The 14,625-nt window shown below is 32.4% G+C and overlaps 2 protein-coding genes across 6 annotated transcripts in view; one reads left to right on the top strand and one right to left on the bottom strand.

Moving 5' to 3' along the window:
• Window positions 1-6,319, top strand: LOC126738655 (protein transport protein Sec61 subunit gamma). Of its 3 annotated transcripts, none has more exons than XM_050444081.1 (3): window positions 1-159; window positions 526-626; window positions 6,014-6,319. In XM_050444081.1, the coding sequence occupies exons 2-3, from the start codon at window positions 533-535 to the stop codon at window positions 6,124-6,126; spliced, it is 207 nt and encodes a 68-aa protein (XP_050300038.1). In that variant the 5' UTR covers window positions 1-159; window positions 526-532; the 3' UTR covers window positions 6,127-6,319. The 3 variants fall into 3 exon arrangements, with proteins under 3 accessions (XP_050300038.1, XP_050300040.1, XP_050300039.1); XM_050444083.1 differs by having other exon boundaries at window positions 8-138; window positions 530-626; XM_050444082.1 differs by having other exon boundaries at window positions 15-166; window positions 530-626.
• LOC126738651 (dehydrogenase/reductase SDR family member on chromosome X-like) overlaps window positions 6,311-14,625 on the bottom strand; it is a 26,142-nt gene continuing 17,827 nt past the window's right edge. For 2 of the 3 annotated variants that reach the window (XM_050444077.1, XM_050444076.1), the window contains exons 5-7: window positions 14,187-14,394; window positions 13,929-14,130; window positions 6,311-6,595 (exon numbers count right to left, since the gene is read on the bottom strand). In XM_050444077.1, the coding sequence (XP_050300034.1) occupies window positions 6,401-6,595; window positions 13,929-14,130; window positions 14,187-14,394 (605 nt within the window). In that variant the 3' untranslated portion in view covers window positions 6,311-6,400. Of the gene's footprint in view, window positions 6,596-11,882; window positions 12,104-13,928; window positions 14,131-14,186; window positions 14,395-14,625 lie in introns of all 3 variants that reach the window. The other variant, XR_007661411.1, reaches the window with a different exon arrangement.

Consider the following 14,625-nt stretch of genomic DNA (forward strand, 5'->3'; position numbering starts at 1 on the left):
CCTCTTCCAACACGCTCCACGTCATACGGTTTTGGCTGTCGTCGTGACGTGGCCCCAAAAAATTGTCAAAACGTTTCGATTTTGTTGTTCACTTGTGACTTGTAAGAGCTGTTATTTGCAGATTATTTTGCTAAAAAGGTAGCACATTGCATTATTAACTTTAAAGGTAAGTTATTCAGTTAGGATTTACTAAAATAATTTGCTGTTTTTTGTAAGTACTTTTACCTAAAAATGTGTTGGAACTATGCCCAGTTTTAATTTCCCCATACTATTTGAAATTATACAATAACCTATTAGTATTTTCTTAGATTTATTCTTTTGGGTTGTATATAGCAAGCCAACAATTCTCCCATTAAAATACTATACATATTTTTGATGAAATTATGATTTTTGGCTATAAGGATCAACATATGGTCTTTGAGCCTAACTAAAGACAAAACATAACTTTTGTGGTATAACTCCCTTTAAACCACCCTCAAGAAGAATCACCATACTCATTATATAGTAAATAAGAAGGGTTTTCTTTTAGAAAATGGATCAAGTAGTAAACTTCCTTGAACCTGGCCGTCAATTTGCCAAAGACTCAATCAGATTGGTCAAAAGGTGCACCAAGCCAGACAGAAAAGGTAAATATTTAGCTCTTAGTTATATGACTCTATTATAGATAGTAAGTAAGCCAATTTTATATCATCGCCAACTTAAACTAAATTAAATATATTTTTTTGAAAGTTCTTTACATTACTTATACAGTGAGGCTTGCACTATATAGAATGAATTAGTTTTGTAAGACTATCATTAATTTGGCAAAACATGTTACAAAACATCATTTATGGAGATGTAGGACACATAGAGGCAAAATTGAATCTACCACCTTAACTTTGCTAAAGAAACATTTTTGAGCGGTTATGATAATAATAACTCTAATGTTGTTAAATATTCAATCTCTGCGACATAAATCTAGTGAACTTTTACTTTTTTTTTTGCATGACCTAAACTATCCTAGTATTTTATTACTTACTGAGCACTGGCTTAAACTGGGTGAGCTTATTGATCTACCAAATTATGTTATTTTGTCGGATTTTGTCTTCTCATGGTCGATGTATGATATTATTATGTAAAAACTTTTGAACACAACTCTTTTCAACAGGTAGATAAATTTAACCATCTAAAGGAAATGACTTTTGAATTTGCTGTAATTTACTCCAAATCCATAAACTTATATGTAATTTGTATTTATAGATCTCCTCTAGGAGACTGCAGCGAATTCTTTTTAAAATTAGAGGCACTTTTATTTAAAATTCCTTCGGCGGCTTACATAGTTCTTACAGGAGACTTTAATATAAACTTTAATGATAAAAATTCTGTCTTTACTCTGCGCCTCGATCATCTAATGGGGGCATTTAATATACATATGCATGTAAAAGATTCTACTTGTATAACACAGTGAACAAGCTCCACTATTGACTATATTTGTTCTAATTTTCCATATGACTCCGTGGAGTGTACAGTCGCAAATTCTGCTTTATCAGACCATGAGTTTATACTATGTAAAATAGCAAATATACAAAAGGAATGTAGTGTATCTGCACAGCGATATGGTCGAATTTTTGGTATTAATAACTTTAATAAGTTTCGTCAACTTTCAGCTCTTGAGTCCTGGAATTCTATTTTCGATTTATCTTCCTTTCACACAAAAATTGTTAGGATCTTTGATGCTTCCTTGCCAATGATTAAAATCAAACCGAAATCCAAACCTATAAAATCTTGGTTCGCGAGGGGTTTGAAAGTATCTTCAAGAAATCTGAGATCTCTTCACACAATAAGAAAGTTCACTGACTCCAGTTTTTCATAACTATTTCAATTTTTACTAAGCCTTGTATTGTTGTCTGATAAGAATCTCTAAGCAAACTTACTATACTCCAACCGTTTAAGTGGTTCATCTAACAAATATAAGGAGAGTTGGAAAATTATTAATGATATTCGTCACAATTGTGGTAAGCAGTCAAGACAATGCCCTGAAGTCTCTCCCAATGATTTTAACAATTTTTTTCTAATATTGCTCTACAACTTCAGCAAAATTTGAACCCTTCTGTGGATCCTCTTCACTTTATGCCAGCCATTCATATTCCAAATTCCTTCTTCTTTATACCTACAAACCTAAACGAACTCAAGGATATTCTGTATACTGAAAAAAATAAAAATTCAACTGGAGAGGACAACCTTTCAGCTAAGATTTTTCTCAACCTTCCAGAACCGGCGCTAAAGGCACTAGTTGACGCAATTAACCTTTCTTGGAGCAACGGGATATTTCCATCTTGCCTAAAATCAGCTAAAGTTATCCCAATTCACAAGGGTGGAGCTCTTGATAATCCTTCCAACTTTTGTCCCATCTCTCTCTTGTCTACGCTATTAAAGGTAATCGAAAAACTGGTTAAAAATCGAATAATGTCCTTTTTAAAGTCCAAAAACATCCTCACCAGACTTCAATTTAGCTTCCATGAAAATACCAGTACCAATGATGCCATGTTTAATTTTTTTCATGAGCTTTACTCCCAGATAATTTACTCTATTTGCCGATGATACCACACTTCTTTGGCACAGCCCAGACACAGATACTCTGCGAACTACATTAGCAACTGATCTTCAGGCAGTAAATCTCTGGTTTGAATCAAACTTGCTGTCACTAAATCCTCAAAAAACCAAATTATTGTGTTTTAAGTATGCTCTAGACCTCATGCCTTTTTCTAATTCAGTAGTTCAGCAGTTTGATAATACAAAATTTTTGGGTATATTCATTGACAGAGAACTCAGATTTGAAGAGTATATCCTCAGTACTTGCAAAAAGGTGTCTGCAGGTTGTTTTGCAGTCAGAGCGGCTACCCTGGAGCTGGGCATGCAGTTTGAAAGATCTGTATATTTTTCATTAATTGAATCTCACCTTAGGTATGTCATTTGCTTCTGGGGTAATATGCAGCTGCCTACCTTGTACAAATGCTGCTTGTTTTACAGAAGCGTGCTGTACGTTACATCTGTGGGGCTAAACCAAGAGATTCCTGTCGCCCATTATTTGTTAGGCTGGGCATACACACTGTCTTCTCCCTCCACATTCAGGAAGTGGCCTGCTTACTTTTTGCAAATCCCTTTAAATGTATAACCCCAAATCCAAGATACTTAACGCGTCAAGTGAACGATCTAAATCTTCCAATCCCCTCCTCCACATTAACTAAAAAATCTATTTTCTATGAGGGAATCAAAATTTTCAATCGTTTACCAGGTGGAATCAGGGAGGCGACATGTATTGACACTTTTAAACGTAAATTGAAAATACTTTTGACCGAAAAATTTTGCTATTCACTGGATGAATACTACGTCCACACATTCTAATTTTCCCTAAGTGTAAGTTTACAGTATTTGAATTTTATTTGATTTGTTTGTATGGTTTGAATTCCTTGCTGTCTTATACTTGAGGGGATAATTATGGAATTTAATTTACTTTTTATGTATTTTTTTTTCTGTTGTTCTTATGTATTGTTTTCTGATGTTTGTTTTGGAACTCGAGTGTGTATGGGGTGTAGTGGTTAAGTTTAGTGGTAGAAATTTAAGGTAGCTTTGTTTAGAACAATTTTTCTTTATTAATAACAATAAAGCATGTTTTTTTTTTATAATAATCTCGTTATTTCAAATCACATAACAATTACAAACACTGTACATGAAATGAAATAATGTCAACAAAAACATGCTTTAGGATTAGCTTTACTAACAAATCCTTAATTGCAGCCTTAAACTTTCCAATTCATACAATTCTTTTTATATATTCTAGGGAGTTAAATATAATACATTGATGAAATTTTCTAATTCTAAAATTAACCCCATGTACATTTCTAACATAGAAGTGCCTTAGATTTTGTAAGTCAGCCCCATTAAAAAGTAGTTCTGTTGGATACATCTTATCCTTAAACAACATGGTTTTAATAATAAATCCTTGCATAATAAAGAGTAAGCAGTAATTCCATTAGGTTATAGTGGAAAACTTTTAATAATTTAGTGGATTACAAAAACTTGGTAAAATCTCTTCAACAGAGTATAGGAAACTACTTGCCTTCTAATTTTATATCTATGAAATTAATATGATTTTTTCCATTGATCCAAGAATACTTCCAAATATTTTATATTGCATTTCTTTTTATTTCTTGGGTGCAATGACATTAAGTATTTTGCTTGCAATAATGGAAGTAAGACATGTTTGTCCCTACTCTATAGGTAGGATTCTATTATACACCAAAGTTAACAAAATTAGTTTTCTCAGTATTTAGAGATAGAAGATTAGATATCATTCTTAAACCTTAAATCTATTATATATATTTAATTATATTTAAACCCTAAAATGTGAAATGAATACACATTTTACAACAACAGACATTAACCAATATTATTATTACTGGTAAATCATTAAAAGATTTATTAAATAAAACAGAAGAATTCTTTGACATGATCACATACTGGTTTAATACAAATAAAATAATTTTAAACAAAAAAAAAACAAATATTATAATGTTTCCAACAAAACAATGTAACATACAAAAGCAACAAGATTCAAAGTTTTTGGGGAAAAGATAGTGTGTTAAAACATGTTTTTATTGTTCAAAAAAGGTTGATAAGAATTATAAAAAAAAAGGGTTTTCTTCAAAGTTGTAGCTCAGTCTTTAAAGATTTGGGTATTATGACTGTATATGCCTTATATATATTTGAATGTTTAATGTTTCTTTTCTAGAACAAACATCTTTTCCAATCAAAAACGGAGCATAATTATAACACAAGGACATTAAACTTTAGGTATCCACTTCATAAACTTTCACTTATAGAATAATCTCCACATTATGCATGTATAAAACTATAGTCATCACAAAGTATTTTTTTTTATAAAAGACAAAAACACAAAATCTACAGCATCACAGAAACATTTAATAAAACGAGAAAGGTTACATGTTTCGCCCGATTAGAGCATCATCAGACCTATAATAATTAAGGTGATGTCACCCGAAGAAAGGAAATTCAAAAAAAACTTACCATAACATACACAAAACACCTAAGATATAAATAAACAATGCTTACAATAAAGTGGAACTATCTATGTATAAAGAACTTACAATCAAATCACCTTATACATTCCCAAAATCTAACAATCATTTGAGAGTTTAAAATTATTTAAGGTTATTAAAAACTAGGTGTCCATCAAATTCAAACCTTTCTTTCATTAACCAAGGACAGATCTTGGCTTTTAAAAGCTTTACTAATTTCCATTGTCTCCAGCAAGTTGCTGGTAAGCTTTTAAAAGTCCAGATCTGTCCTGTGTTAATGAAAGAAAGGTTTCAATATGATGGCCACCTAGTTTTTAATGACCTTAAACAATATTAGACTCTCAAATGATTGTTAGATTTCTGGAATGTATAAGGTGATTTGATTGTTTAGTTAAGTTCTTTATACATAGATAGTGCCACTTTATTGTAAGCTTTGTTTAGTTATATGTTGGGTGTTTTGTGTATGTCATAGTAAGTTTTTGTTGAATTTCCTTTCTTGGGGTTACATCATTTTAATTATTATAGGCCTGATGATGCTCAAAAAACATGTAACCTTTGTCATTTTATTAAATGTTTCTGTGAAGCTGTAGATTTTGTTTTTGCCCTTTAAAAAAATGTATGCCAGCATCCAAGTTATCACAAAGTATGCCTTTATGGTAATCCTTCAGGCCCAATTGCATTATTTTTCAATAGCATCATTTATTTCATTTTGGTCAAAAGGTCAGTTGCAAAAAACAGAACCAAATTAAAGAGCATGTCTTATAGCAATATTTTTAGCTTCAGTTTTGTGGGCACCATAGTAAATTTGTGCCAAAATATCCATTAAACAAAAACACCTCCTAAACTGTAGATTTAAATATAATTATTTACCCATTTGTCGATTATATGACTCATATGAATTAAATCTAATAACTATTTTTCTTTTTTTCTTCCAGAATTCCAAAAGATTGCTGTAGCGACAGCCATCGGTTTCTGCATAATGGGTTTCATCGGATTCTTCGTCAAACTGATCCACATCCCCATCAACAACATCATTGTAGGATCATAAACAGTATTTTTATAAGGTCGTTTATTCTCTAAGACATTTTTCATGTTTTTTTTTTTTACTCATAGAATTATTTATTTTTACATGATTATAAGATGTATCATCTGAATCGTTAGATATTTGGTAATAAATAAATGGAAAATATTAATAAATAAATTGATGATGGCAGGATTCTTTAATAAAACGGTTTGTTTTATTTTTGGAAAACAGTATTTATTTAACAAAATAATATAGAAATTTTGACTAGTTGTAACAAATTTAACTTAGAAGGAAAACATTACAATAAGGTGCTGAACTTTTCAATATCCAATAGTTTTTTGGTAAAATTGAACAGTTTCTCTTGTAAATCTGCATCGAGGGCCTTTTCGCTGGGAGTAAACTCGACGCAATTGTGTATGTAAGTGCCCCCTTTTCCTTCTAGAAGTGGTGACAAGCAAGCGTAAAGTATGGGGTAAGAGCCTTGATCTGGAGTCTAAAAAAAGGAAATATTAATTGATTATACTGAGGATTACTTTTTTTAAATACTCGACTACATACATAGATATAAATTATTTCAACTGCTTTAGAAAAGGACTTAATTTATTTGTTCCAGGCAGTTGAAGTCAAGTCAAAAGTTTATTGAAGAGCAACTTTGCTGTACAATTTACAAAGAATTCCTAAATTTACAATAAACATGTAATAATTACAAAGTGTACTTAGGGTAAAAACATAGTGGAGCGGCGAGACAAATTTTAAGCAATTACAGTAGTGGCCAAAATTATAGCAACAAATCTGAATTTTACTAATATTTAATAATAACTATTATATGTATGTTTTAATCGTAAAAGTACGCCACTGGTTTAGATGGCCTCTTAATATTTAAACAAAATTTCTCATTCAAATAAAAAAAAGCCTACCTGTTTTTTTGCTGACAATAAATATTTGTAATTGCAAATATTTCACCTGGTCATAATTATAGCAACATTTGAAATTTAGTACTCTTTCAATCTGTTGAAGTGCAATATTGAAACAATTTATATTGTGATTTCTTGGTAGTTACTAACTTATTTAAATAACAGTATGAGTCGTGGTAAAACCGTGTCTGTTGAAGTGAGGCAACATAATAATTAATCAGTATAAGTCGGGCATCAAACAGTCATCCAATTTTGCTCTTCACAGATCAGTTGTATCACGTATAGTGAAAAGATACAATAACACAGGGCTGGTAGTACCCAAAAAAAATTCGGGACGTCCCCGGAAAACTTCAAAAAAAAGTGACAAAATGATTGTTCGGATTTCCAGGCAAAACCCATTCCTCTTCAAAAATTAAAGGGCTTTTGGATGGCAGTGGGTGTTCCGATCTTAGTGAACGATCCATAAGGCGGCGTCTATTTGAAAATAAGTTGTTTGGACGCAGACCAGCAAAAAAGCCTCTTCTTTCCAAGAAGAACGTGAAGACCCGACTTGAATTTGCTCGAGAGCACCAGGGCTGGACTATTGCAGAGTTATTTTTAGCGATGAATCAAAATTCAATTTATTTAAAAGTGATGGTGCTGCATACGTTCGACGTCCTGTAGGCAAAAGATTTAATCCTCGGTACACTTCTCCTACAGTTAAGCATGGTGGTGGTTCAGTTTTAATGTGGGGCTGTTTTTCGGGGTATGGTATGGGACCTCTTCACAGAATAGAAGGGATTATGGATCGATTTATGTACAAGGATATATTAAAGAATGTTATGTTACCCTATTCTGAAGAAAATATGCCGCTGTTATATCAATTTCAACATGACAATGATCCAAAACATTCTTCAAGGCTAATAAAAGAGTTTCTCCATGATGAAAAAATTAATGTTATGAAGTGGCCCTCCCAATCTCCGGATTTAAATCCAATAGAAAATCTTTGGGAAATTGTGGATAACAGGTGTAGAACCAGGAATTTCAAAAATGCTGGAGAACTTTTCGAAGCTCTTCAGGATACTTGGTTGTCAATCGATCATGATGTTATAAACAAACTTATTTTATCCATGCCAAAAAGATGCATTGCTGTTATAAGGGCTAAAGGGTACTATACTAAATACTGAAGAATATTATTGTATTGTAATCTTATTTTGACTTTGGAGAGTAAATAAATTGATTTTTCTAAAATGTGTTGCTATAATTTTGTCCAACCCGTTTCCTAAAAAAAATTCCCATTTTTTATTTCTTTTATAAAGTAACAAAAAAATAAACATAAATAAAAAGCTTTGTAAAAAATACATCATAATATATACCAGTTTTTTTTCTAATCTACCACATCATATAATTTGAAGGAAAAATGTACTTGTTGCTATAATTATGGCCACTACTGTATATTCAAATAGAGGCGCATATAGTGAAGCGACGAGCCTAGATTTAAAATTTTATGATATGCAGCGATACTACACGTTACTACAGGTCAAGTGTACGTTTGTTGGCCGTGAAGAATAGCCCGAAAATGAGTATAAATGAAAATATTATAATTTGTGTTTATAATCTAAAACCGCTTTGGGATCAATCACATCCAGATCATCATAATAGATATGTTTTAGACCGGTTATGGGCCGACGTAGCCAAGGAATGTAAAATATCAGGTAAGTCAAATATTAATATGTTTTATTAAAATAAAAGCAAAGTATATTATTCAAAATTAAATATTTATGTATACTGGATAGGAAAGGAGTTGACATACACTTGAAAAGTGTCTCGCGTAAACTGAGCTTCATTAGTAGCTCGGCCTCTTGGTGTGTTCACAACATTTTGAAGAACTCTGTCAGTTACCAATTTTAAATGTTTTTCAAAGCCTTTTTTATGGATGATGGTGTTATGCAAAATACATATTGCTTTAATTATATGATCAACAGTTTCTTCATTTGTTTCAATTGCTTTTGACAATATGCGCCATTTTGAATACAGAAGGCCAAATGCGCATTTAATTGTTTTGCGCGCTCTTGAAAGACGCATATTGATATTCATATTTTCTGGGGTCAAGTTTCGCCTACTATATGGTTTTAATAAATGCGTCATAAGTGGATAGGCTTCATCAGCAATAAAGACGAAAGGCGCTTTAATATTTGTTTTAGGAAGAAAGCTATCTTTGGGAATTTTCAATTTTTGTTGTTTAAGTAACTTATACATATTAGAACTTTGAAAAGTGCCGCCATCGCTTTGTTTTCCAAAACCTCCGACATCAATAATTGTAAAAACATAATGAGCGTTGCATACTGCTTGAAAAACGATGGAATAGAACTGTTTATGATTGTAATACATTGTACCAGAGTGCTTGGGACTTTTAATTTTGATATGCTTCCCATCCAGAGCACCAATACAACTGGGAAAATTCCACAGTCGCATATAATCATCACTTATTTGAAGAAAAGCTTGTGTTGAAGGTGCTGGCATATGTTGAGGTTGCAAAACTTCCCATAATACCGTGACTGTTTCTTTTACAATTTGGCCTACCGTTGCAGCTCCCATTCGAAATGTAAATGACAGACTCTTGTAGGATTCTCCGGTTGCCAAATATCTAGAAAAGAAAGAAAAATTTTAACATAATATTACCTTCATTATAAACTGATCTTAAAACTTATGTCATAAAACATGAATTTGATCGTGCAAGTACACAGGGTTCTCTCAAAAGTGTAAAAAATAATTATTATCAATGCACGATTGGCATTCTGTTTTTCTTCGTCAAATTTTATTTATTCCAGCAAAAGAAGCACAAGCAAAATGGAAAAGTCTCAGAGACTATTTTAGACAAGAACTTTAAAAAATACCCCCTCCTCGCTCAGGGGATCCCGGAGGTTCAGCACCGAAGTCTAATTGGACCCACTTCAAACAAATGCTCCCAGAGCAATCTTTCTATTATAACCGATGACAATGATTTTGAAGACTCTGCTAGCGTATCGTTAAATAGTCCTGCGTCGCCCGATAATGTCCCATCCGTCAGCGGAGATGACAACAGTTTACACGACTCAGGCACTCAATTGAACTCTTCGTCATATCCCACGCCTTCCACATCCACTGCTACTTCGGTTTATGAGGAATCCGGAACAGTTTTGCAAGCAAGACGTCGGACTAGAAAAAACCAAGTTGATGCTCTCCTGGAAATTGAGAAACAAAAAATGGACTACATACAGAGGAAGCGAACGGAAGAACCTCGGTCGAAATCGGCACCCGATGAGGATAAGCTTTTTTTTGACAGTCTCATACCCCATGTCAAGAAAATTGAAGACTCTCGTAAACTGGCTTTTAGAAACGAAATTCAAAATATAGTGCAACGTTATGCCTATCCACAAAAACAAAATTTACAGCCACCACAATCACATCGTACGCAGTTGGAAGGGTTTAATTATAACTACGACCGAGACTACGACGCACTCGACCTAAATAACTACACTTCCTAACTCTACTTCAACTGTATTACAACAGGAAAACTATAATTTCAATAATATAACATAGATTGAAACTTTAGCTGTGAAAGAATAATATATTTTTTAATTTTAATCTAAACACAGTTGTAATAGGTGTATTATTTTCCTTAAAATAAATTATACCATTTATGTAAACCTGTAAACTATGTAGTTAATTACTTACCTTAAAGTAACTAAAAGTCTTTCTTCAGGCGAAATAGGTTGTCGCAGAAAATTTGTGCATTTCTTTTGAAGAAATACTTATACCTGCTCCAGAATGTACGAAAATGTAGATAAGTCCATTCTCACATAGTTGAAAAATCTTTCAGGGTGGTTTTTTAGTTCTCTAAACAGAGTGTAGTAGGCACCACACTTCGTTCTTCTTTTATTAACTGTAAAAGTACTAAAATTCGCAATGCGGCACCACCTAGAAGAATTTCGTCCTCACTATCCGACAACATCTTGGTAACTGGACTTTAGGTTTTGTCTCTCACTAAAATGCGAAACGCGTCGCTCTACTATAGGATGTATCTCTTCGAGTTTTTAATCTCGCCGCTAGAATCACGGCTAGACTCGAGGCTCGCCGGTCCACTATATTTGTACCCTTAGAGGTACAGTAATAAAGTAAAATTAACCTAGACATACATGCACGCAAATTACAAGTCATCAATGTTCCGCAATATAGGTATAGATAGGTCAAGAAATTCTGTGAAAGAATAATTAGCAGATCTCAATAAAACTTTTTTAATGACAATATCAAATTTTCGTCTATTCAAGTTGCGAATCCTTAAAGGCAATAAATGATACATGAGCTTTCCATAGTGGAAAATAGTGTTTCTACTTAAAGTGCTCCGAGACTGAGGTACCTGAAGGTTTTGTCCAGAACGTGTTTGGTAATTATGTATATTGGCCCTTTGTTGGAAAGTATTGTAATGACAGTGACGAAATGTTTCAAACAAAATAAGCTCATATAGAGTTAGTATTTTGTAGTGTCGAAACAGAGGTTTACAGTGGTCCCTATAGTCTGCACATGATAAGACCCTAACAGTTTTCTTCTGCAGAAGAAACAGAATGTACCTTAGGTGAGATTCAAAAAGGGCATGATATACTTCTTTTAAGATGCCTGGGTTATTAATTTCCATAGCTACTGTTCCTATTGCGTAAATAGCTGATGATAGACTTTTTAAAAGCTAGTTAATGTGAACATCCTACTTTAAGTTTTGGTCAATCATTAGTCCCAGGAACTTATACTCACCCACTCTCTGAACCAAACTATTGTGAATTTGTAAGGATATTTTAGGAGAGTGTGTTTGGAAAAACCATAAATTTAGTTTTAGAAGTGTTTAAAGCTAACCTGTTTTCATCAAACCAGCATTTTATTTTGTGCAAGTCCTCGTTAATAACGCTCTGCAGAAGAGATGGATCCTGCCCTGACCGAGATAGATACAGTCAAATGTTTGTCATTAATACTCTCATAAACATGCTCAAGTAATTGGTATATGGCATCTTTAGTGCTTGCGTTGGCTCTTGATTGAAGTTATTTGTTCCAGTCCTTTCTTATTCCTATTTATAGACCTCAAAAAGATAAGAAACAAGTTTAACTGTTTTAAAGAAATGATCAAAGACCTAAGAAGCCTGAAAAAATGAGAAATGACTGTCAAGTGTCTGGAAGAAATGAGCAATAACTTTAAATGCTTGGAAGTATTGAGAAATTACTTCCAAGTGCGTTGAAGTTTTCGTTTATCATGTGTAAATAAATAAACGAAATACAAATTCGGAAATTGCGGATGAAGGCCCGAGTGCCTGGAAGACTATTTTAAATATGCGATTGCTGTAAATACGTAGATTTTACAAAAAAATTGTAAATATAAGGCTGTCGAAAGTGAAATACATGCCTCTCTAAAAAAGAGTTCTATTATTAATATATGATGATTGCAAAATATTAATCGCAAGAAACTATTGGTTGAATTAAAGGCATTAAATGTTAGTATTTAATAAAGTCCTCTAACAAGGAGTCAATCATTCAACATGTTAAAAGTACAAAAATACATCAAACTTGTTGTTAAATTGCCTTTTACTCTCTTGAGGAATAGAGATTTGGTCTTCCTCTTGTGTTATGTGTTGTTTATTATGGTAATAAGTTTTATTGTATTTTTTCTTTTTTGGGATTGAGCATTTTCTTTTTGTTGACTTGTGTCTTAAGCTAAATGGAAATTCAATCATCAATAAAACCTCTAAACTTAAATCTTGGAATTAGAAATTCATGTTATAGAAACAAAAAATTAAAGTTAAATGTGATACAGAACACATATAAAAAAGCATTGTCCAAATTTGGTTAAAAACGAAGAATAAATACTAAATTTAAGGCCAAAATTCAAAAAAATTACATTAAGTTTGTCACCCTGTATCTTGGCTGTCTTCGACTGTTGGACTATGAAAATGCCACTTTTTAAAACAAATCTGCTGTTACCATTATTTAAGGGACACCCTGTACATGTTAACATGTATATATATTCTTTAATTTACTCGGTATATTTCTCTCTAATTCGCTCTTTCTCTTACCCTTTGTTATCGTACTAGAAAATGATCTTAGTTTATATCCAAAAATAAATAAAATTATTTGATACTGCACATACAGATGTTTAACATCTATATGTGCTTGATTGTAATTGTATCAATATTGTAATAACAGTTTTTTGTTGAAAGAAATAAATAAAAAGTGACCTGTTAAGTAAGATTCTATAAAGGTAAACTTGTTTGAAATTAAAAAAAAAATTAAACCATTTACTGCTTCTACTACTACTACTTCTTCAACTTTAAACCATTTATTTTATTGATAGTTTTGCCACCTTATGGTTGGTTTCTCCATTTAATAATAGGATATATCCCAACCTCAATCATCCTAAATAATTCACTGACATGTTACGTCAGTGAATGAAGTCAAGGTAAACCTTTGAACCCAGGCTCAAGAATTTCTTCATTTTAGCGTTAAAATAATGTTCAGTTACAAGAGGCTTTTTGATGTAAAACTATTTGGACAGAAATTATATGCCCTTATTCAAAATCCTTTAAGAATATTTATTTAAATTATTAATTTAAACAGGAAATTAAAAAAAAATGTCCGATAAAAAATTCTATCTAAATCTTTAATCCCGAATAATGTTTTTACCCTCAAATCCATTATCAGGAATTCCTAATTACCTATACAGTAAAAAAATATTAGGATATTTTTAAATGGTTCCAAAATTATGCCCAAAAACGTATGCTAGTGAATAAAAATCAAGTTTGGTTGTGTCTTGATTGACTTGAGAATTGATCCTAACTCAGAAAGTTTTTTTTAACTACAAGCATGGTTTTATAACTCAAAACCCTTTTAAGGATTCCGACCATTGTGACTTACCTTGAAAAACAACTTTGGTAACCAGGGCGCCACCGTCTTCAAACTAGTATCATTAAACAAATCCGTATTAACAACTCCGGGATGCACCGAATGCACTTGCACATACTCGCCCTCCTTTACCATCAACGCGTTCAAAAAATTTGAAAATAATATTTGAGCCAGTTTCGACTGAGCGTAAGCTTCAGCCGGAATATAGCGATTCCTAAAAGTAAAAGTGTAAACAATAGATGAACCATAGAAGAAATTTTTTAAGCTTACCTGAAATTTATATCTTCAAAATGGATGTTGCCTAAAACGTGGGCGCACGATGAAACGTTTACTATCCTAGAATGGGATGTTTCAGTTCCGGCTTTTTTTAGTTCCGGTAAGAGTAAATGCGTGAGTAGAAAATGCCCCAAGTAGTTTGTGGCGAATTGGGACTCGTAACCGTCTCTGGATTCTACTTGGGGTCCAAACATGATGCCAGCTAAAGATATCAAAATTGTATGATTAAGATGTAGTTGAAAAAGTCCATACTTTTATAATTTCAAAGCTAGAGATAGAGATGCGATTCATTCATTCAATAAAGTAACTTTTATACACCATTTAAAAAATTTACATCGATGTACATATTAAACCTTTGGCTTAAATCAACAAAATTACTTTACAAAGAACTTTTAGACGAGATAACTTTTTGTACAAAACATAACTTTAAAAC

The sequence above is a fragment of the Anthonomus grandis genome, chromosome 7 (genome assembly GCF_022605725.1).
Source record: "Anthonomus grandis grandis chromosome 7, icAntGran1.3, whole genome shotgun sequence".
NCBI classification, from domain to species: domain Eukaryota; kingdom Metazoa; phylum Arthropoda; class Insecta; order Coleoptera; family Curculionidae; genus Anthonomus; species Anthonomus grandis.